General features: G+C 39.4%; 1 protein-coding gene and 1 pseudogene across 1 annotated transcript in view; both read right to left on the bottom strand.

Annotated features, from left to right (window-relative positions):
- The window catches only part of EHD4 (EH domain containing 4), a 94,692-nt gene that overhangs the window by 31,839 nt on the left and 37,567 nt on the right, over positions 1-25,286 (bottom strand). The window contains exon 3 of the mRNA XM_027870111.1: positions 24,942-25,039. Coding sequence (XP_027725912.1) covers positions 24,942-25,039 — 98 coding nt within the window. The remainder of the gene's footprint in view (positions 1-24,941; positions 25,040-25,286) is intronic.
- LOC114048978 lies at positions 16,383-17,206 on the bottom strand (annotated as a pseudogene).

Below are 25,286 nucleotides of genomic sequence, written 5' to 3'. Positions count from 1 at the left end.
TATTTATATCCTAGTGATTAGAAATATAACCAAGTGGTTGTAAGGATCAGATAGATGAACTTATATAAGTAAAGGGGTATGTCTGTGTGTCTCTATGTGTGTGTATAGATAGGTAAATATATAGATGGTATGTGTATAAATGTGTATGTTACATATATACCTACATATGTATACACATACTCATTTTTTATATCCTTTTACATGTGTGACTATACATATATATGTATGTGTGAATATTACTATTATTATTACTAAATCAACATTTATTAAGCACTTACTGTATTCCAGGCACTGTGCTAAGCATCGGGTTATGAAGAAAAGCAAAAATAGTCCCTGCCCTCAAGGAGCTAACATTTTAATGAGAGAGGCAAAAGATATAAATCAGTACATACAAGAAAAAAAACAGAGTATAGAGAAGGCAACTTTCTGGGGAGGCCCTAGCAGCTGGGGTAGGTGAGTAGTAAGAGGAGTTGAATATTAAAATGAAGCCTGGGATTCTAAGACATGGAGGAGGAAGGGTGGAGTTTCAAAATGTGGTCACTGTAGTGTTAGACACAGTAAGTAAAGTAAGCATTTTGAGGGAGTTCTTAAAAATTCAAAAAACATATTTTACCACATCATTGCAGACAAGCTGGGGAGATGTGGACAGTCAGGTGTATTCAACTTGGTATAGTAAAGAGTGCTACATTTACAGAAGAGACGTGAGTTCAAATCCCAGCTCTGCCGCTCACTACAAGGATAACCTTGGGCAAATTACTTAATGCCTCTGGAGCATGTTTTCCTCATCTGTAAAATGAGGGGGTTGAACTAGATGACTTCTAGTATCCCTTCCAGCTCCATAATCTATGAGCCTATGATTTAGATCTTGAATGACTGGACCCAAAGAGTGGTAATTAGTTGCTGGCTCAGTGACAACCTAGAGGAAGGTCTCTTGTGGCAATATCCCAGGGGTCGGATCTTGGTCTTGTTCATGCTTCTAGGATGAAGGGATAAATTATATACTTATAAAATCTGCAGATGGCATGAAGCTGGGAAGGATAGCTTCTATTTGGATGGTAGAATAAAATCTCATCTGGCCAGAACAATAGTGTGTGTGTGTGTGTGTGTCTGTGTGTGTGTGTGTGTGTGTGTGTGTGTGTGTGTGTGTGTGAAACTCTAAGGAGAAATTTAAAAGAGCAAATGCAAAGCTATATGCTTGAATTTAAAAAAAAATCAATACACAAATACAAAATGGCAGACATGTCTAGACAATATTATGGACTCTGTACATAGGTGGTGCTTAAAAAATGTTGAATTGAATGTGAAAAAGACAGGGATTTTAGAGAATTGCAAGTTCTTATGAGTCAACTGAGTGACATGCTGGCTAAAAAAGCTAATATAGGGGGGCAGCTAGGTGGCGCAGTGGATAGAACACCAGCCCTGAAGTCAAGAGGACCTGAGTTCAAATCCGGCTTCAGACACTTGACACTTACTAGCTGTGTGACCCTGGACAAATCACTTAATCCCATTGCCTAGCCAAAAAACAAAAACAAAAAAAGCTAATATAACTTTAGGCATTATTAATAGAACTGTGGTAATCATAATGAGAGAGGTGATAATCCTGATGTACCCTTATCCTGGCCAGGTCATTTCTGGAGTTCTGTGTTCAGTTTTGGGTACCACATTTTATGAAAAATACTGACAATCTGGAGTGTGTCCAGAAAAGGACAACCAGCATTATGAGAAGCCTCATAGTCATGCTCTATAAGGATGATGAAGAAGAATTTCCATTTATACAGTACTCTTTAAGGTTTGCTAAATTCTATTAATGTAAAGAACTGGGGTTGGTTAGCTTGGAGAAGAAAGGCCTAGGGGGAACATTAAAGTTGTCATCAAATCAGTCAATCAATAAGCATTTATTAAGTAGCTACTATGTGCCAGGCACTATGCTAAGTACTGGAGATACCAAAGTATTAGAATGGCTATCATGTGAATAACTGAAATTGTACTCTTTATCTGTCCCCAAAAGACACAGCTAGGAACGATGGAGAGATAAGGGACGGGAAGATTTGGGATTAATATAAGGAAAAAAAAACTTCTGAACATATAGAGACCTAAACATTTATCAGCATCTGCTACATGCAAGACACTGAACTAGGCCCTAGGCAAAAGATAAAAAAAATTTCTGCCCTCAAGGAGTTTCCATTTTTTTTTTCTGGGCAAGGCAATTGGGGTTAAGTGACTTGCCCAGGGTCACACAGTTAGTAATTGTCAAGCATCTGGTCTGAGACTGGATTTCAACTCAGGTCCTCCTGACTCCAGGGCCAATGCTCTATCCACTGTGCCACCTCGCTGCTCCAAGGAGTTCACATTCTACTGAAGCTCTAGTACTCCACACGAAAGTGGAACAGGATGTTCCTCAGAGGCGAATTCTCTGTGTCTGGAAATCTTCAAACTAAGACTGAATGACTCTAGATTTAAAATGAAAAGGCAGCTGGTATTTCAACCTCCTTATCTGAGCAGCAAGAAAGACTTTGCAGAGGTGATCGCTGCTCAGATACAGGCTGCACCCGATGATTTGTGAGGCTCTCCCAAGCCTATGATTCTCTCATCTGATCGCTTGTACAAGTCTGGGACCGAGGTCTAGTTGGTTCTAGAATCCCCTGATGGAAGCTACACGAGAAAGGCTGCAACCGGTAGTGTTATGGTAAATGTTTAACAACTGGCTCGCTGCAAAGGAAAAATATGCACAGGAGATACCTTTCTTAAGTCTAAACAATCACTAAAACAATAAATCAGTAACATTTCTGAGGCGTAAATGCTCACACTGAAAATTTAGTAAGTCAGAGCTGACTCCAGCACATCCTTGAGTATAACCAACTCCCAGGTAAGGGATGATTTAGAGAAGAAATTTGTGTGCTTTCATATTTGTGCTCAAGTTTTTTATTTTGTTCATCTGTATGTGAAGAAAGGTCAAATGGCTTCAGCACTCCCTTGCCCAGGCTGTCCCACATGTCTGTGATGCTTTCTCCCTTTTGGAATGCGTAGCTTTCTTCAGGGCTCAGCTCAAGCCCCACATTTAGCCTTTTCCTGATTCTCCCCATCCCCACCCCAACCCCCAAACTGTGAGGACTCCTTTCCTCACCTTTACTCCTCCCACCTGAAATTGTTGTTGTTGTGCAGTTTCAGTTATGGCTGATTTTTTGTAACCTCATTTGGGGTTTTCTTGGCAAAGATTCTGGAGTGGTTTGCCATTTCCTTTTCCAGCTCATTGTACGGATGAGGAAACTGAGACAATAGGGGTTAAGTGACTTGTCCAGAGTCACACAGCTAGTAAGTGTCTGAGGCCAGATTTGAACTTAGGTCTTCATGACTCCAGATCAGGCACTTAATCCACTCCACCACCTAACTGAAATGACTTTGTCCATATTTTTTGTATTTTCTTTTCTGTGTTCATGGTTTTTTTCCCCCTAGTAGAATATGTACTCATTGAGGTCAGGGACTTTTTCTGCATTTTTAAACCCCAGGCCTAGGGCAGTGTCTGACACAGTAGGCATTTAATAAATAACTCGCTGAATTAAATGGAAAATTTTCAAAAGTTTTCAAATTCGTTGCTCCTCTGGTAAATTTCAGTACTGGCTACCATGAGGCTCCTGCTTTCAAAACATCTTGCTATATTTTACCAAAACTGAAGGGACATCCTATGGAATCCACAAGAAAAAGGCTGACCCTGGGAGAGGATGGTGTCCATGTTATTCTTACCCTCTGTCTCCCGTTATCTCTTTGGGATTTGATCCAAGACACTACAATTTTATTTTTCTGTGTTTATGTCATCATAAAATAAACAAGTCCACCATCATAACCTGTTCCTCCCTACCTCATGAGGATGTTATAACAATAATGTCCAGCTGATAGATGACTGTGATGACCTCCTGATGTCCCTTTCAGCGCCAGGAGTAGATAGGAATATAAATAAAAGCAACAGAAGATATCATTCCATTTTAATTTTATAGATAAGGGAACCGAGAAGGGGTTTTGCTTTATGGTTTAGCCCACCAAAATATTCTGACTTTTTTGTTTGTTTGTTTTGGTCTGGACCTGTGATTTCATTGTGATTCTGGCATAGGGAATTCCTAATGAATTCATGTTGACAATTATTCTGCAATTTATAATATTAGGGAATTTGCCACTTCTAGGTCAAGTGACTTGGCCCAGGTAAGTCACTATGTATCAAAAGGCAGTGCTTGAAATTAATTGTCTTCCAGGGGCTGGGTCATGTGACTTGATTAAAAGTACAGTTGGAATGATAAGATGGGTTCAATATTATGCCATTTCTCATTACTGAAATGAAAAAAAAAATGTGCAGAAAGTACAAGAGATGGGGTGACCACAGAGAAGACAGTAATGTTATATAGTATAACAACATCTCACATTTCTATAGTGCTTTGAAGTTTATAAATCACTTTCTTCATAACCACTCAGCAAGGTAGAGTGCATGAATATAATATATATAATAAGAATATATACCCATTTTATAGATGAGGAAAATAAGACTCAGTAAAGTCAAGGGGCTTGTCAGAGCCAGGATTCGAAAGCAAGTTTTCAGCCTGACTTCCAGTCCGCTGCCCTTTTGACTAGACTGCCCTAGAACAGCTCTGGAAACGTCACTGGCAAAAAGTCTGCAACTCCTGGAGCAAAAGGCTAAATGCTTAGTGAACTGAATTTGGTTTATGTCCTTTCTCCACTGGCTCAGGCACCGATCACTTACAGTGTTCATCTCTCATCATAGAGAACATTTCAGCTCAAAGTGCTTTAAAGTGCTGACAAACGATTAACTGGGATGAGGAAAATGTTTTTATTAAACGATTAGCAGGTTTTCTTTGTTGTGTCTCGCAACTCTGCTAGCGTGATGTGGTTTTCCAACTTCAAGTTGTTGGCGCTCTCTCTCCCACTCTGGGTTGCCTTTCCATAGATTGTGTAGTTATCGACTTGTGTGCACTGCATTCTCCCAGGAGAAGGTAAGCTTTTTGAGGGCAAGACCACTTCTAGTTTTTGTTCTTAGTTTTCCCCAGCACCTAGTACAGTGCCTAGTATGTAGCTAATGCAAAAGAAGAGTGAATTAGGAGAACTCAGGTTCAAATCCCTGGTCTGCCATTTACTACCTGTATGACTCTGAACAAGTCACTGCACCTCTAGGCCTCAGTTTCCTGATCTGTAAAATGTGGGGGCTGGACTTGATGACTTCTCAGTTCCCATCTAAAGCTAAGGCTAAGAGCCTATAAATGCTGCTGAATTGAATTGAATGTTCTTTATCCCCCATCTCTGCAGCAGTACCCCCTCCCCTCCATTCTATACACAAACAGTAGATCTTTGGAAGCAAACTGGGTGGGTGGGTTTGGTGTAAGGGTGAGGAAGAGAACAGACCTTTCATATCCTAGGAGAACATTAGTTACCCTAATTTAATTTTTTGACAAAATTCCTTTCAACTTTCTGCTGAAAGACATTATGAGTTATTTGGGGGTCTTACTTTTTACAAGAATCTAGTAATCAAATTCAGGAATCTAAGTGTCACGTAAATGGGAACAATACCCACTCCCCACCTCTCTCAGGGGACTTTGTATACCATAGACGAGAATTTTACATGCAATGTGTCTATTAATCAAATGGAGCCAGTCTGGCAAACTGTATTCCTCAATTTTTTCAAGGCAAGTTGCCAACAATTTATAGTTTCCACCCAAGTGCCACATGACCAAGCAATACTTTAAACTCCTGGAAAACAACAATACATCTTGTCATCTTGTGTTTGGTTCAGAAGGGCAGAAAGACAATGCTCGTCAGGTCACTGAATTCCAAAAGTGAAAAAAAAAAAAGTTAAGCTAAGACTAACTAGGGGTCTAATTTTCTAAGTAATTTCTAACTTACTTACTGTCCCGCTCTATTGCTTCCTTTAAACAAGAGGCAACTTGGTGTAACTGATAGAACATGCTGGATTTAGGAACCAGGAGATCTGGGTTTGAATCCTACCTTATGCATTTATAATGGCTGAGTGATCATGGCAAGTCTCTTAACCAATCCATCAACAAGCATTAGTAACCACTTACTATGTGTCAGGTGTTGTGGATACAAATATAAAGAATGAAACAATCTCTACTTGAAAGGAGCTTATACTAACCTCTCAGAGCCTCAGTTTCCTCATCAGTAATAAGGGGACAGTGATACTTGCCTCATGGAATTGTGCTTTGCAAATCTAAAAATGCTTTGCAAACCTTAAAAGCTATAGATGTGAGTTATTATGTATGATATACACATTTTAAAAATTATTTTGGACAACAGTCCACAATCTACAATCCTTTTTCTCCCCCATCTCCTCTCTCCCATCTGTCTTTCTCAAACACACACAGAGCTATTTTCATGTACAGTGGGTACTGAAAAAAAAAGGTGAAATTGAATCGAGAAAAAGTAGAGAAGGAGTGAAATCCTCTGGCTAGGTGTAAAGAAACACTTTCCAACAAGTAGATCCATCCCAAATGTAGTAAGTTGCCTTTAGAGGTCATGGACACTCCCTTACTAGAAGGCATGGAATGGCAGGCCTAAGGCTAGAAGGAATTTCAAAGGTCATTTAGTCTGTCTCCCTTAATTTTACAGATGAGGAAACTGAGGTCCATGGAGGTCGGAGGTCAATGACTAGTCCAAGGTCACGCAGGTCATCAGTGACAAAGGAAAAATTCAAGCCTAGGACCTCTACAAATAAAAGGAATTAGAAGGAATTGTTTAGAAGGAATTCTTATTCAGGTATGGACTAGATCATGGGTAGGGAACCCGCTGGAGGCCACATATGGCCTTCTAGGTCCTTGGGTGTGGCTTTTTGACTGAGTCCAAATGTTACAGAACAAATCCTTTTATTAAGGGGATTTGTTCTATGAAGTTTGGATTCAGTCAAAGGGACACATTTGAGGACCTAGAGGGCCACATGTGGCCTCGAGGCTGCAGGTTCCCCACTCCTGGGCTAGATTATATGATTCTGATATCCCTTCCAGCCCAGAACCCAAGACACTTCCACTATACTGTGAAAGAATGAGCCCCTTTATAAAACGGTTTCTAAACAGCAGACTCCTGAAACTAGGTGATCTTGGATATTTTTCTACTACCTGGAAATAAGAAAGGAAGGGATATCCCTTCCTTTGCAGTGGTGAGGGATCATGAATATGGAACTCTAAACATAATACTGAACTTAGTTAAGGTGTGGATTAATTGTGCTAAAGTTTTTTTTTCTCTCTCTTTTTAAAAATTGTTATAACAGCTTTCTGGGAAGAAGCAGTGTTATAATGACAAATGAAAGCAATATAAAATCAAAAGATATCCCTAAAATTTAAATTAAAAAAGGAAATAAATTTCTCTTTTTAACATCTCACCTTGGAAGTCATGGTCTGGACTTCTTCACATCTGCTTCCCTACCCTGTCCACTGAAGACACAGTCTAAAATTTTTAATACAATGTGAGAGGATCACAGCATACAAATAATATACTAATCATTAAAGGTCTTATGTTGCATGGTTGCTTAGGAACAGATGTCAAACACTAGTCTGCCTCTCCCAGTTTCACAATCACCTTCAGGCCAGAAGGTTCTCCGCAACCTTTGGAGTCACGGGGTATAGGCCTCTTAGGGCTACTCCCACTCCCTTTATTTTATAGCGTGGGAAACTCAGGCCCAGAGGGGAGGAGATATAACTAAAGCCATACCATAGTTACATGGCAGAGCTGGAATCTGAAACCAGGTCACCTGACTCAGTGATCTCCTCAGTTCCAAACAGGTACAATGATCATTTCTATGCACATGATTTTCAGATCTATATATCTCTGCTGAGCTTTAGTCAAACATTACCAATTGCCTCTTAGGTATCTTGAACAGAATGTCCTATAGGATAAACCTGATATGTCTAAAACAGAACTCATCATCTTCCCTAAAACCTTCCCCTCTTCCAAACTTGGTTATTATTGTCAAGGACACCCATCCTCCCAGTCACCCAGGCTCAAACCAATCCTCAGTATCATCCTGAAGTCTTCTCACACTCACACCACATATTCAATCTGTCACCAAGTCTTGGCATTTTCACCTTTACAATATTTCTTGTGTAAGTCCCCTTCTCTCCCCTCACACAGCTAACACTACCAGGATGCAAACCCTCTTCATCTCATGACTGGACTATTAAAATGGCCTTCTGGTTGGGCTCCCTGCCTCAAGTCTCTCCCCACTCCAGTTCATTCCCCCTTCATCTTCCACAGTGATTTTCCTAAATAAAGGTCTGATGGATCAGACAGCTATTGGGCAGTTACGTGGCTCACTGGACACAGTGTTGGGCCTGGAGTCAGGAAGACTCATCTTCCTGAGTTCAAATCCCACCTCAGATACTAGCTATGTGACCCTGTTTGCCTCAGTTTCCTTATCCATAAAATGAGCTGGAGAAGGAAATGGCAAACCACTCCAGTATCTTTGCCAAGAAAACCCCAAATGGGGTCACAGAGAGTCAGACACAACTGAACAAATAATAACTGACTCAGTAATCTCCAGTGACTCCTTACATAAAATCCTGTCATTTAAAGCTCTTCTTACCTTTCCTGTCTTCCTATGCTTTATTCCCCTCCATGTACTCTACTACTCAATTACACTGAGTTTCTTGCTACTGATTGAGGATGACCCTCTAGATCCTCAGTCTGTGATCTTTAACTAGCAGCAACCTTCGGGGATGACCTCTCACCTACTCTTTATAGATCATATGTACTTAGTTATCTGCATTTGTCACCTCCATTAGAATGTGAGCTCCCGGAGGGCTGATGTCATACTTTTGTCTGCCTTTGTATCCACAAGGCTTAGCAAAGAGTCTGGCACATGGTAAACACTTAACACTTGTTGACTGACTGACAAATTCATCTTTCCAATATATCATGGTGGGTCAGACTCACTTATCTTCCTACTTCTATCCTATAATCCAAGTGGGGACTTTTGCTTTCTAGAAAATCAAGGTTCTTTTCTGTCTGAGTCTCAGGGTTGTTTCTCTCAGCTTTGTTGAAACTGCCCTCCTTTGAAGCCTCTTGAATTCCAACTCATTGTCTCCCTAGACCCTTATCTCAAACTCCCAGCCTAGCGTTTCTTTTGTTCTAGGCTGTCTTAAAATTTCAAATACGACCTCAGGTTCAACCCAATGCCTCCTTTTCCACTTTACTCATATGTCCTCTAAAATTTCTCAGTTTATCAACAACTGTGTCCTCTAGGATCATCAGACTACCAGAATGGAAAGCAGCAAATTTTTCAAACTTGGGATGTGCCAGCAATGTTCTTTGTAATGTTTCTTTTTTTTTTTTTTTTTTTTTTTGGTTTAGGCAACAGGGTTAAGTGACTTGCCCAGGGTCACACAGCTAGTGAGTGTTATGTGTCTGAGGCCAAATTTGAACTCAGGTCCTCCTGAATCCAGGGCCAGTGCTCTATGCACTGCGCCACCTAGCTGCCCCTATAATGTTCTTGTGTTTAAAAGCCCACAGTTACATTTTAACACATCTACTTGATCAGTCTAGTACCCACCATCAATGCACACTAACTTTTGGGGGAAGAGTCTTTGCTGAAAGCAGCAAGAGACATTTATGTTAAATAAAAGGAAGCATTTCCCACAATTGGCAGTGAAGGTTATTATACTTTTGAATGGGTTATTGAAGGTTTTGGACATTTTTCTCTTTAGAGGGGTCTTTAAAGCCACCCAACAGTGAGCTCCTATTTTCTTCCTTAACACTTCAAAACCTCTATCTTTACCCAACCCATCCTCTCATCCTGTTTCAAAGGAAGACGTGTCTTTCCTTTTTGGCAAAGACAACCTCTCCATCAGTATCCTTGAGTCCCCTCCCTTTAAACTTCTCCAGAACCATGCCATCAATTATCACCCTTCCTATTCTTCATTTTCAATCTCTTCTACTCAGCTGGTACCTTCCCCTTTCCCTAAAACATGCTTAGATCTCTCCTTATCTTAGAAAAACCTTCAGGACAACTAGGTGGAACAGTGGATAGAGCACCGGTCCTGGATTCAGGAGGACCTGAGTCCAGACACATAACACTTACTAGCTGGGTGACCCTGGGCAAGTCACTAAACCCCACTGGCTAGCCAAAAAAAAGAAAAACCTTCCCTTGACCTTGGTTTCTTCTTATATTACTGTCTATTTCTCTTCTCCCTTACACTTCCAATACTCACTGCTTCATGTCCCACCACCCTTAACCTCTAGGTTTCTATTTCCACTACCCTATTGAAACTGTCATCTAAAAAAGCTGACAATTCCCAAATCTAATTGCCTTTTCTCAGTCCATATTTTTCTTGGCCTCTTTCTAGAATCTGATATTGTTGTCTATCTCCTTACCGACACACCTTCTTTGCTTTGCTTCTGAACTAACTTCCTGCTTCTGTGCTATACCTTCTCTGCTTTAATGGTTTTTCTTCTTCTTTCTATTTTGTGTGCATGTGAGAAAGAAAGTGGGGAGGGGAAAAAAGAAGGAGGGACAGAGAAAGAGGGAAGTAGGGAGAGAGAGAGATGGGAGGGGGAGAGAGAAGGCAAGAGAGAGGGAGAGAGGAAGAGGGAGGAAGAGAAGGAGGGAGATGGAAAGGGAGGGGGGGGGAAGAGAGAGAGGAGGGGAAGAGAGAGGGAAAGAAGGAGAGAGGGAAATCATGAAAGTGGGAGCCCATGGGCTTCCACAAGTTTCTGTACTCAGCTTTCTATATGGATAATTTTGGTTCTCACCTTTCTCCCACAATCTAAATCTACATTCCAAACCACTTACTGGATGTCTCCACCCTGGATACCCTGAGGGCAATTCAAACAACCAGAAATTTGAACTGAACTCATCATCTTTCTCCAAAAACCTGTTTTTCTTTATGGCTTTCCTATTTCTACTAATGGCACCACTGAGCCCTTAGTCAGCCATGCTAGAAACTTCCACATGATCTCTGACTCCATCACTACTTTTTTTCTTCATTCCACCTCTTGACTAGCTCTCACATCAACCTCATCCTAGAAATTCCCAGAGCCACTACCTTAGTTTAGGCTTGATACTTCAGAGGGGATAGAAAGCCTAAAAGTAGAAAACTGCATTATGGTACATGGCAACTCAATAGGTACTTCCAGAAGGTTCAATTATATACAGAATCCCTTGCTTAAGAAAGCAGAAAAGTATGAAATGCATTTTAGAAATATTTACAACCAAAATAATTGACACAAAGGAGAAAGAGGCATGGTTCAGCCTGAGGAAATTTCCTATTTTCACAAATTAATCTCATTAACTTGGCATTGTTTCTAGGGTGCAGGCGGACTATATCAGCAGCTCTCTAAATTCAGAACTCTGAAGCAAAGTACCAGGGCCCTCATCCCACTTCTGGCTTTGCAAATAGGACATTTTAATGCTTGAAGGGATAAGCATCAATTACTTGAAAAATTAACTTAAATAGAACAACTCAGTCTCCAAGGTTGACAAATGAATGAGCCATTGCCGTGTTACATGCATTTGACTGGTTGCTCAATTCATTGTACTGATCTGTATGTAGCAAAAGGATTTATCTGTCTGTTCTAGAATATAAGCTTCATAAGGACAAAAAAAAATCTGCCTCTTTTCCCCATTACATCAGTATCAGAATATTTTGGAATGTGCTGTGTTCATAGTGAGTACTCAAAAAATGTTAACTAAAAAGAATGTGAATTCCTTGAGGCCAGGGACTGTTTCATTTTTGTTTTTATCACTCTAGCACAAAGCCTTGAAGAGCACGCAGGTTTTTTAAATTGGATAACTACCTAGGAATGGAAATAATAATAACAATTGTGATAACTGTAAACATTTATGTACTGCTTTAAGGTTTGCAAAATGCTTTACTAAAGCACCTGGCATATACTACCTCATTTGATCTGACCTTCAGCACAACTCTGTTAGGTGCTATCCCCATTTTATAGATCAGGAGACTGTGGCTGAGAGAGGTTAAGTCACTCACTCAGGATCACCCAGCTATTAAGTTCTAAGGCAGGATTCAAACTCAATTCAGACTCCAAGTCAGTCACTTTATCCATTATGGCACTCCCCTTAAGTACTCATTTTTAAAAGTTCTGTGTTGTTATCAAGTTAATAATAAAAATTACAATGGACAGTGACATAGCAAAATTGTCTCACGTTATCTCATTTGAATCTCCCAACAACCCTGTAAGGCAAGTGCTAAAAGAATTATTACCTCTGTTTCAGAGATGATGAAACTAAAACTCAGAGATCTTAAATGAGTTGCTCATGGCCACATAATTAAGAAGTGCCAGAGGTGAGATTTGAATCAAGCTTTTCCTGACTCTAAGGTGAGTATGTTAGCTTTTATACCTTACTACTTCTGTCAGTTTAGGTAGCTAGATGCCATGAAAAATCATGCATTTAAAATGTTGGATGATACTAAAAATGGAAAGCAGGCAGCTAATATTTGCCACTTTAAATCTCAGTGAAGAAAGAGATCACATTAAGAACAGAAATGGCAACTTTTGTGATTGAGAATTTCCGTTGGTAGCGGCTGGAGAGGCGACATGAATTGTTTGTCAGCAATCTTTCCGGAACAAAAGGAAACCAGGATTTCCTGTATGAGGGCAGAACAGTGGTATTACTTTTTTTTTGAGACTGGGTCTCCCCATCTCACCCACGCTGGAAGTACAGCAGCCTCTCATGGGGCTGATCCCAATACTGATCATCACGGAAGCTTTAACGTGTCCAGCTTTTCCAGCTTGGTCCAGTTCTCCCTTCCTTAGGCAAACTGCTGGCCGTCCATTCTTAGGGGGTTTTGTGCTGGACTCAGCATGGTCACCCGAATGGCTTTAGTCCAACTGTAGCTTAGAAGTTCTGAACTCAAGGGATCTACCAGGCTCAGCCTCCCCAAGTAGCAGTGATTACATGTGTGCACTATGTCCACATCACACTCTCCTATAATTGTCTCTTGTAGCAATATAATTGCCATTGCTGTTCTCAAGTCTCGTTACAAAATAAGGACCCTCTAATTTGACCTTGCTCACGCTTTGATTTCATGTCTGTTGCTGCACCTGTCTTTGGCATGAATATATTGTTCACTTCCTTCTATATATTGTCTTTCCTAAGTTTGCTTTTTCTACTGAAAATCTTAAAACCTCATACAATATTTGTTCATGCAGAGAATGCCTGGTAAGAAAAATCCCTTTCCTAATACAGATTAGCAATTCTTTTGCAGCTTATCTTCGGAGAGAATTGTCTGGGACACTGAGATGTTAAGTAACTTGCCCAAAATGACACAACCAGAGCTTTTCTTTAATTATTTAAAATGTTAGGAAACGACTTAGCACTGTTTCTATTTTCATTGTCAAAGAAATCTTGGAGCACTAAGAGTTATATTGTTATAATTATTGTCAGTAAGTTGAAGGATGCAAAATAAATAGTGGTAGATTTGGAGTCAGGACTTGAGGCTAAAAGCCAATTGGCACAAACACTCCATATGATTGTGGACAAGTCACTTCATTGGGCCTCAGTTTCTTCCTTTAAAAAGTGAAGGGTTAAGACTAGGTGATCTCTAAGGACCTTTCTAACCCCAAATCTAAAATTCCCTTTGGAAACCACAGGGATAATAGAAAGGGCACTGGATTTGAGTCCGAGGACCAGGGTTCAAATCCCAGCTTTGCCGCTTACTACTTGTGTGACCTTAGTTACTCAGCTTCTATGGATCTCAGTTTCCTCATCTGTAAAGCGAAGGTCTTGGATTAGATGACCTCTAAGAACCCTCAAGCTCCAAATCTATGATCCTATGAGACATCATAAAAATGTTTAATAATAATATCCATTATTTGCTTAACATTTATTTCTTTAATAATCATTTGGTATTTAATATTTGGCTGACATTTTTGGCAATTGAAGGAGGGGCTTGAACACAAGAATTCCTGACTCTTGGTCTTGTCTAGCACCCTATCCATTGCACTAGCTCCCTAGGTTCTGAAGAGACCATCTTAATTTTTCAGATGTTCCTCTCATTTCAAGCATCTTAACAAAGACACTAGCATTATAATTAGAGCCACAGAGGAGAAGATGGCATAGGGCAGTTATCTAAGGAAAGCTATGACCACATGCTAGGGAATGTGATATAAGAGAAAGAGTGGATTTGGACACAAAAGACCTGGGTTCAAATCTTGACCCTTCTTCTTAGTACCTAGGTGACTTTTCCTCATTTGCAAAATGGGGCTAGATTAGATGACTCCAAGGTCTCTTGTACCTCTAAATCTATGATGTTATGACATGTTAAAAATTAAGCCCTCAGAGTGTCTGCATTATGGCAGGAAGAGTTATGCAAGTAACACCAATGATGTACAGGAATCAGCATTAGACTAAATTAACCAGGAAAAGAAAATTGGATGGATGGATACTGGTGTACTCTCTCTCTCACAATCCCATTTAGAGACATAAATTTCTAGGATAACTTCAATGAACCAATGACCTACCAACTGGCTCATCTCATCTACCACTTCCTTTCTTAATAAAATTATCTTTTTTAGATGGGGGGGGGAGTGCAGGGAGGGAGGGCCATAGCCATAGCCATACCCACACCCACACTGAGAGAACATTAAATGTTCCTAATCTCACTCACTGACCCCTTTCATTGAAATGCATCCATCATAAGAGAGAAATAAAGTCCTATAGGATGTTAGGCTTCTACATGACAATTTGGACAAAATCATTGATATTACAAATATTTCTTGGTAAGGCTGCTTGGTGTAGTGGGAAAAGGCTTAGATCTGAAGTCAGAAGATGTGGGTTCCCATCTTGGCTCAGATAGCTAGCTTTGTAACTAGGGGCAGGTCACTTAGTCATTGCTTACCTCATAGATGCTGTGTGGAAAATACTTTGTAAACCTTAACTTTGTGCTATTGTTGCATATTTGGATACTTATATCCCTCCTGCTGTTTTGATAGAAATTTAAGAAAAAGAAAAAAACAGTCATTATTTATGGAATGTTGCAAACAAGAAGTAGCCAACGAAGTCACAGATTAATAATTAAACAAAAAAAATATATAGTTGTGTATTTTTCTTCTGTTCCTGAAGACCTGCTGATAATCATAAAGAAACTAAGGAAACTCTTGAGTTGAAGGCTGCCCATGATGGGAAGGAAGAATCATAGGCATCCAAAAGAAGGAGCAAATTAAAATACTCCCACACCAATCACTTGGTTTTTTTTTTGTTTGTTTGTTTACAGAACTCTTAAAGACAATGGCTTGATTATTCCTGGATACTGCTTAAAAGGATACACATTATTTATTTGTACCTACTTCAGTAGCCATAAAAAAATCATAACTACAGGCTTCCCTGAAATTACACTGTATTTTTTTTGTATATGTATATACATACATACACATACACACATAAATATTTAATGTACATGTTTCCTTTGTAAATCATAAGCTCCTTGAGGGCAGAATGCTTTATTTTTGTCCAAGTAGCCATAGTGGCAGGCATACAGTATGCACTTAATAAATGCTTGCTGAATTGAATTAGAGATGAGAAGAGTCTAAGAAATATTTTTAATTAATATTTAAGATGGCACACCATTAACTACTCGATACCAATTCTAAGATTCGGCTCATGGGAGAAGAGTGTTGAGGCATTTTAAATAGTAGAAGTCATTTCATATTTGAGATGCTCTGTATCATGTTTTACAAACATCAATACTAATATTGCTATCATATAGGAACATTAAGTCTTTCCCTATATCACATAATTATTTAGTCTGGAGAAGAAAGATAGCTAAGAAATGATTTTAATCTCTATTTTCTCTCCCAAGTTATTATAAGGATGATGATGCCTGGTTGTTTCCCATCTCTACTTGGATCAGAAGGAGAAAAGAAGCTTTAAACTATAAGAAAAGAAAAATTTTTATTTATTTATTTTGGGTGAAAGGTTAAACATTCCCTAATTTTTATATTCTTGGTACCACTGCCACAATTTACAGGGCAATATACCTAATGTTGCAAAAATGAAAACAAAAGATAAAACTACAACAGATTTAAGACCTCACAAATGTACAGGTAATCGACACTAATTTGCATTAATCAATAGGTGCGCTTCATGCAAACTATAGCTCTGACAGTCCTGAACAAGAACAATTTCCTGCTTAAGCTGCAGTAATTGTTCTCATTATGGAACTTCATTCTTACTGTGCCTGGTTTTTGCAGTTCCCTTAATGCATTTGATTGCATGACTTCAGCTGGAATACATGATTGTCTCAAAGTAACCTGCAAATTTCTTGACAACTCCTCACTCTCTTTTGCTAACAGCCTCTGATAAATTCTTTAAAACCTTTGGCTACCATAGACACCACCATAAGAATGCCTGCGCTCATTCAATCAAAACTTCCTTTTCTCATGGGTCCATGGTTTGATGCTGTCCACTATAATTCTGAAAATCATTATCATTCCCACTGCTACCATAGTTACCAGCACCAAAATTTCCTCCTTCATTGTGATCATCTTACCTCTCCTCCACCAATACCACTCCTATAGCCAGCACCACCTTAGTTTCTGTACACTGGTCCACCATCACAACTACTACCACCACCACCATAACCTTTTCTACTGCTATAGCCAGGACTATCTCCATAGTTGCCACCACCTCCATCAAATCCATTCTATCCACCATCATTACTTTCCTAACTGCCTCTGCTGTCACCATGTCCAAAGTGTCTTCTACACCTTCGGTATTTCCTCCAAGACCCAGAAAATTGCCTGAGCCACTTCCAAGACCTTTTTCTGAGCCAGCAGCCTGCATCTCTTGCTTTGAAAGGGCCTTTTCTTGCATCAGTTTTACCAAGTATATTTCTGCACACTAATTTTGTTAACTGTATCCTGGCCATCAAAAGGTACAAAAGCAAATCCTCTCTTATTTCGAATATGCCAATCTTCCATAACTTCTATGGTTCAATCTTACCCTACCTTTCAAAGCAGTCTTTTAAATCATATTTTTCGGTTATCTTCTTTAATACTACCAACAAAAATCTTCTTCATGGTTAGATGTGCCCTGGTTTTTACAGCATCTTTTCCACTACATACTCACCAATCTTATATGGCTGAGCACATGTATTGCTGCATTGACCTTTTCTACATGAGAATAAATCACAAATCCAAAACATTTGAAATACCGTGCTTGGGGATCTCTCATCATCACCCGATTTGTGCATGCTTTATTTCTCAAAATGTCTTACTTAAGCTAGAGGTTTCAAACATGTGGCCAACATTCCCAACTTTGACCTGAACCAGATTAAAATGTAAATGGGAAATATTTAAGAATATAAATAAAAATACAATAAGACTTAGCATTACATTCTAAAAATTACATCAATGAGGCCCATAGGTATCCTTATGTATGGATTAGTGGCCCTCATTTCTATCTGAGTTGAACACCATTACTTTAAACTACTATCTGTAGCTTTGAAGCTTAAGCCACAAATAAATAGTTTTCTCAACTCCTCTGGTTCTTTTGAGATCTAAATCCCCACTCCACACACCCCCCCCCACCCCCATCCCACCCCCCACCCCCCACCCCCCACCACCCTGCCAAAAAAAAAAGCAGTAGCAGGTTGGATAGAGTAGGAAGCTGATTTACTTCTGTTTTGAAACCAGACTTACCATCTCTAAGAAAGAACGATTTAAAAGAGAAAACTTCCTGGAGGACCAGGTTGTTAGACATGCAATTCCTACTGGGATACTCTCTGGGGAAATAGTTCATAGGTTTAAGGCCCTTCCTGGGCACACAGCTTCAGGAAGGTAGAAGCATTTCTTTTTATATCTTAAAGTTTTGCTCATATCAGGCAAAGGAAGTTGCTTAGTGGTATGATTTCAATCCTAGAAAGGCTTTTCCTCCACTCCTCACCCCATATGTGTATATATATCTATATATCTATATATAGATATATATATAGATATATAGATATATATATAAAACACTATAATCAGGGATAAGGATTTAAATGCAACCACACATGGCAATTGACACTAAAGTGTAACTAAATGACTGGTAACACCTTTCTTTCCATCAAGTTTTGCTGGGTCTGAGAATTGAGGGACAGAGAACAGAACAGAGAATAAGGAACGTCACAGCAGGGAAACAGAAAGAGAAGACTAGGTCTGAAGAGAGACTTATTGCCCCCTAATTCATGATCTTGCTTGAGACCTGCACCATCTGCAGCAATTCACTGACAGCAATATACTCTCAAGGTCAGTCTGAAGGGCAACAAACTCTACTTCACTATATGAGGGCTTAGATGGGTACAAATTCTACATAGCATAGGTAGGCAATGAAGGGATAGCCAAGACATACAGGGTCACCTTGTCTAGTTCTATGCATTAGAATACATATCATCGACACCAGATCCATTTTGGAAGCTTCCTTTTTAGTCACCTATCTGTGCCCAACCAAGTAGATGTTACCTTAACTACCCAGGATGTGTCTGCTCTCTAGTTCATCGTGCTACCCATCCCCTTGTCTGAGATGGAACTTTCCCTAAGCTCCAACCATCACCAAAGAAGCAGTCTAGTTCCTTATTTCCAGCCTTTTACTTGAGACGTTTGTAAAGCCCCTAGGATGGTGCCTGGTATATGTTAAGTGCCCAATAAATGCTTCCTCAGGTGGGACAGCACTTCAAGTCCACTCTCTTGGGAAGTTCTAAGTGGTTCCTGGATTCTATTGAACTCATTCCTCCCTGCCTCTCCCCTCCCAGCCTAATTACCCTTCTGCTTCTTCATTACCCATTCACTTTTAGCTCATAATTAAAACCAGTTCCTTCCATACTTCTGGGATCTCTGGTTTCCTTTACTTGCCCACACCCCACAGTTCCTCTTCATTGGGCTCCGTTGGCTGAATAAGGTCATCACCTGCTGTCACGATCCTCTCGTGAGTATAACTAGACTGGTCCTCAGGTAAGAGACATCCCCCCTTTTTTTTTTTTTGCTAGGTCTATCATCAAAGCTTCTCCAGCTTGGAAGGACCCACCAGAGCTTGCGTTTCACTCCTATAGCCTTCTAGGACCCAAGGTGGCGCTGGAGTAGAACTCTGACAACATGGTTTTTGTTGCTGTTGTTGTTGTTCAAACTTGAGACTTCACAAGTTGTCAGGATTACCTTGTAAGACCATTCCCTCTACACGTGCAGGTAACAGCTAATGGTTAGCATCAATGTAGCCTTTAAGATTTGCAAAGTGCTTTATGTACAGTATCTCATTCGATCTTTATAACACCGTGAGGCAGATTCCATTATTATCACCTCTATTTGACATAAGAGAAAATTGAGGCCAAGAACAGTTAGATGGACTTGCCCGGAGTCATACAAGTCTGAGTCAGAATTTGAACTCAGGGTTTTCTGGACTCAAATCCAATATTTTATTCCCTAATGCCACCTAGGACTGTGGTGCAAATTATAACCTCAGAGAGCCCTCAGAACTGAGAAGTTTAGCGATTCACCCAGGACCCTTCAGCCAATATGTATACAAGGTGGGACTTGAACCCTTCCTGATTCAAAGGCTGGCCTTTAATGCTGTATTAATATATAGAAGCAGTCACTTACAATTTTCATAGGTGGTATCACTCTATATCCACAGAAATAGTCTAGGTTGGAACATATAATTAGTGGTGATGATGGGAATCCCACTTTTGTCATGGCAACTGTCCAAGTGGTCTACAGGGCTTAAGAGCCCACAGGCTGAAGGGACCCTGAGACATCATAATCTGGATATAGTCAGATTCTTATTAATTCAACTCATTCAACAAATGGCATTTCTAATGTTGTCAAATGCCATTAAACATTCATAAAAGATGGCATTTGTAAACCATATCCTCTCAGATAAAGCCTCTAAACCTACAAGAGGCTGAATATAATAGGCTGAAGATAGGTTACTCAGCCTCTGGTGCTAGTTTTCAATCAATCAGTCAATCAATTAACATACTTTTATTAAGGGCCTACTATACACCAGGCTCTGTACAAAGAGAAAAATAAGATCGTTCCTGTCCTCAAGAAGCTTACATTCTATTTGAGAGAAAGCAACATGTATACATATAAGTAGACACAAAGTAAATACAAGTTAATTTTTGGCAGGGGGTAGGAGAGGCAATAGCAACAGGGGGAAATTAGAAAATGAGATGAGAGTTCTACTGGGCTTTTAAAGAAGCTACTGTCACCTGTTGCCCCGGCCTTATGAGCCATGTGGGTTTACACAGACCAGATCTGATCCTGGGAACACAATCTCCCCCAACAACCCCTCCACCCCCCAAGAGGATCATTATTTCTCTTTGGCTCTTTGTCTCCACCTAACTCCAGGGAAAAACTCCTGAAAAACTTAGGTATGGTTTATGTCTAAATTTCTCCAAATGTGAATAACAGGGTCTCTAATTCCATTGAGCGCACCTCAATGAGACATATGGGATAGCCTTCATTTCATCCCGCCACAGAATTATTCAAAGAGGTCACCAGAGCCCATGAACAGATACAAAAATATAAAACATTCAATCTGCCCATTGCACTTCTCAGACACCCTCTCTCCCCAATGAAGACACTTCTATGGCAGTCACAAAACCACTGGCTACTTGAAACAGTAAGGAAGAAAAGCAAAGGCAGAGAGAGAGAGAGAGAATGAATTAGTATAGGCCATGGAGCCTGTGGTTAGCAAAAAAAAAAAAAAACAAAAAAACTCAACAAGATTTAGCTAAAAAGAAATCATACTATTGACTAAAATTTTTAAAAATTGAAAGTATATTGCTTATTCACTTCGGATTTCTACCATCCCAGCAACTCACAAAGGAAAGGAAAAGGTAATGGAGACAAAAGTAGTCAGAGGAAGAAAAATATATCCCTTCCCCCAGCTGCCTCTTTTTTTGTCTCTCCAGGAATAAATACTGCTGAAATGACATTGGCATTACAGAGGGATGGAGATGTGCTTATGCTGCAATTAAAGCCAAAGAGGGATGATTTCTCTGAATTTTTTTTTGCTTACAGACCTAAGCTAACTACTCTCAATTTATTCTGTCCTGGATTTCTAATTAGTTCACAGATTCTGGGATTGTTAAGAGGACTTGGTGGTAGTGGTAGTTTGGGAAGTCAGGTCTAATATATATAAAAATACAGAGACAGACAGAGTATTCTTGATATCTTAAAATGAAACAGACATAAAGTACAATATTTTCTTTGTGTGAAATTGTAGTTGAAAATGCCTATATTTTGGTATAGTATATTTTAGTGATAAATCTGTGCACAGCATTCTTTTCCTAGACTGATCTCTTTTAAGTACTTTCTTACACTAAGCAGTATTGTAATGTAATGGGGGTGGTGTTAGAATCTTTGGTGCCATCTACTTCTAAAGCGCCAAAGTTTGATGCTACCCTACTGATCTGTACAATGCTCTAACAGGCACAGGATGTGTGAGTCAGGTTATACAAAGTGTCTTTGAAAGAACCCTATTTCAAAGGATACTGAAAAATGGGGCCCCTTTTTTCTTTAAAGAATATAAGGAATCTATATGTTAAAAAAAAAAACCAAACCTAACCACCACATGTATGCTCATCTGCCACATGTGTGCATTCACACAATCACTGACCACTTAAAATAGAAAAGAAGAGAAAACTAGTGTAGGCCAAAGGGACTATGGATAGCAAGAAGCTGGATCTGGCTAAAAAGAAATCAGACTGTGTACTAAAACTGAAACAAAACTGAAAATATATTCTTACAATATGCCCTCAACACTGACACAAAATTCTCCAATCTTCTGAAATCTACCCTCCTTGTCCTGCTACATAGGACAATAATGGACCCTTTACTTTCTGGACTTCAAAACCATGCTTTCTCTATTGCTGGTTCACCTAGCTGTGTGACCCTGGGCAAGTCACTTAACCCCAACTGCCTAAAAAAAAAATAACAATAATAATATTGCTGGTTCATCCTGGAACTTCCCTCAGCACCTGGGCTTCCTTGCCTAGGAACAGCCTACAACCCTAGTGACCTTTTTTTTTTTTTTAAAGGCAATTGGGGTTAAGTGACTTGCCCAGGGTCACAAGCTAGTAAGTGTCAAGTGTTTGGTCTGAGGCCGGATTTGAACTCAGGTCCTCCTGACTTCAGGGCTGGTGCTCTGTCCACTGCGCCACCTAGCTGCCCTTCCAGTGACTTGTTCACCCTGGAATATTCCTCCATAAGGCTGTCCCCTCCCCCACTGGACCTCCAGTGGATCTGCTCTGCCCAGTCCTTCCCTTTTCAGCTTCCTGTAGTGTGTTGTCTTCCTCTATTGGAATGTGGGCAGAGACTGTCTTTCTTTTGATTTGTATTGCCAGTGTTTAACATAGTGCCAGGGCCATAGGAATAATTTAATAAATACTTTTTTCCTTCCTTCCTTCTTTCCTGCTCTAAAATTCTAATATTCTATGACAAGGAGTCCAGAGCTAAAGACCCACTGGCAGCTTGATAAATTTGTGTTTAAAAAGAACTCAGCAAAGATTGGAACTGACAAAACTATATTGGAATAGTACAATTATTCCTGGAAGCTGATGGACAGCCTAGATGGCTTTGTAAAAGATCTTTTCCAGTCCATTGATTTCCAAATGCATTGTTTCCTTCCAATGTGGAAACCACAGAGGAGCTTACATTCGGAAGAACTGTTGTCCATAGAACTGATCTCAAAGAACTACCATGTGTTCTGTGGGAGTGAGACTAGCTGAAAAACCAAAGCAGCATTTCTGAAATGCCAGCAGAAGGGGATGCTTATCTCTGGTATGTTTACTTTGCACTTTTTTCCTTCCCTTCCTTCTTTGTTTCAGGATACCTCCCTTATCCTGTCAATCCTTCCTGCATTCTTGCCCTATGGTTTCTATTATAGTTGTTTTGATTGTCTTATGTAGTTAATTTCCTCTGTGAAGTGGAAGGGAAAATGTGCTGGTACTAAGAGAGCTCTGGATCCTAGTTATTACCTGATTGTTATTTTTAATCAAATATATATACATATACATACACACATACATATCAGTACATACACATACACACACATGTAATTGAGCAAAACTAATTTCCACCAGTCGTATCCTAATACTCACCTATGGGTTATACTTTTATTTAGGCTAGTATGTTCCAAGGGCCCTCAGTGATCCCTAAAACCCTCTCAGGGAGTCCACAAGGTTAAAACTATTATTATAATAATGCTAAAATACCACTGCTAGGTCTATATCCCAAAGACATCCAAAAAAGGGGAGAAAGACCTATTAGTACAAAAATATTTATAACAGCTCTTTTTGTGGTGGCTGAGAATTGGAAATCGAAGGGATGCCCATCAATTGGGGAATGGCTAAACAAGCTGTGGTATGTGATTGTAATGGAATATTATTGTGCTATAAGAAATGACAACCAGGATGATTTCAGAAAAACCTGGAAAGATTTACATGAACTGATGCATAGTGAAGTGAACAGAACCAGGAGAACGTTGTACACAGTAACAGCAACATTGTTCAATAAAGAACTGTGAATGACTTAGCTATTCTCAACAGTACAATGATCTAAGACAATCCCAAAGGACTAATGATGAAGCATGCTATCTGCCTCCAGGGAAGGAGCTGATATTGTCTGACTACAGACCGAAGCAGGCTACTTTTCACTTTCTTTCATTTTTTTCTTTTATTCAAGTCTCCTTGTACAAAATGACTAATATGGAAATGTTTTATATAACTGCATATATATAACCTGTATCTGATTGCTTGCTATCTCAGGGAGGGGGGAGGAGAGGGAAGGATAGAATTTGGAACTCAAAACTTTAAATAAAAATGTTAAAAAATTGAAAAAGAAACGTTAAGATGTTTTAATTTCTAATATGATAAATATCAATAGATAGAATCCATATAAACAAAAGATCTTTGGGTGGAACCTCAGTAATTTAAGAGTGCAAATGGGTTCAAAGACTAAAAAGTTTGAGAACTGCTATAATTGAGGCAACAGCATCTCTCGTCTGCTTATTTAAAAGCAAATAGCAAAATACATCTTTGGAGACTCCATTTCCTTAAAAATAGAGGGGATTGCCCCTTTATATCACAGTCTTTTTCTAAATGATTTCCTAGAGGTTGTTTTATGAGAAGTTTTCCATGGCTTCTTTAATGCTAGTCAAATGGAATTTCTGTACTCAGACTTCCTGAGTCCTGAGAATTATTTCCATTTTTCTGGGTCGAAATGGTACTCCATCATTCAAGGAATTCTAGGGACCTCCAAGAATTTTATAGTCTATTATCTTATAGGTGGAATTGTGCAAAATCCAACTCAGACACACTATTGAGTCCCATTATTAAAAGTCTCCAAGAATAAAAGCTCACAGAATTGGTAAGTTTACAATTTTGAACTGTGAAGCAAAAAATTCTGAGAGCTTCCTTTACCTCTCTGTGATCTAGCAGTTCCGTGAGTTTTATTTCCACCTTTGAAGAAAAAAAGGAAGCCTTCTTGCCCTGACACTAGCTTGCCTACTACTATGTTCTGTACTTTTCCTATGCAGACCAAAATCTAGTGAGCAGTTAATACAAAAAACAAGCAAGTGGCCATGCACTGTAGGTGAATAAAGTTTATTTGAGGTAGGAGCTGATTTTAAGTGAATCACTTTATGGAACTCTAGAGGTCACTTAATAACTTTGAATCTGTTCCTTATTGTTAATTTGTGACTTTCCTGTTAGTTTCTTGGGGTTCTTTCAGCCTTGAGGCTTCCTACCAAGCTTTGCAAGCATTACTTTGATAGTGCCTATATCTACGGATTGGTGAAATCAAACAGGAGAAAGAATTCAGGAAACACTCATACTTTTCCACCTTTATCTTATAAAGTGAGAAAGAAATACATAAAAATTATATTTGATAAATAATATAGTAAAGAAAAACTGAAGAATTATAAAAATAAAACAATTCACCTCTGCTGATACGTTGTTTCTCTCCAGAAAGAATTCCAGGGCTGTCAATGATGCTTATGCTCTTCAGAACTTGGTTAGGTAGCTGGGAACACATGAACCTAAAAAGAAAATGTATCAAGAATGTAATTTAAAAAAAAACATCTGAATGATACCAGCTAGCCAGTTGTGTGACCTTAGGTAAGTCACTTAATTACTCTGGGCCATAGTTTCCACATCTATAAAACAAGGGAGTGAGATCAAATTTCCAAAGATGATTTTTTTTGTTTGTTTTTAGACAATTGGGGTTAAGTGACTTGCCCAGGGTCACACAGCTAGTAAGTATTAAGTGTCTGAGGCCGCATTTGA

Source organism: Vombatus ursinus, unplaced genomic scaffold (genome assembly GCF_900497805.2).
Source record: "Vombatus ursinus unplaced genomic scaffold, bare-nosed wombat genome assembly UNPS02014794.1, whole genome shotgun sequence".
NCBI classification, from domain to species: domain Eukaryota; kingdom Metazoa; phylum Chordata; class Mammalia; order Diprotodontia; family Vombatidae; genus Vombatus; species Vombatus ursinus.
This window is presented reverse-complemented; position numbering and strand designations above follow the sequence as displayed.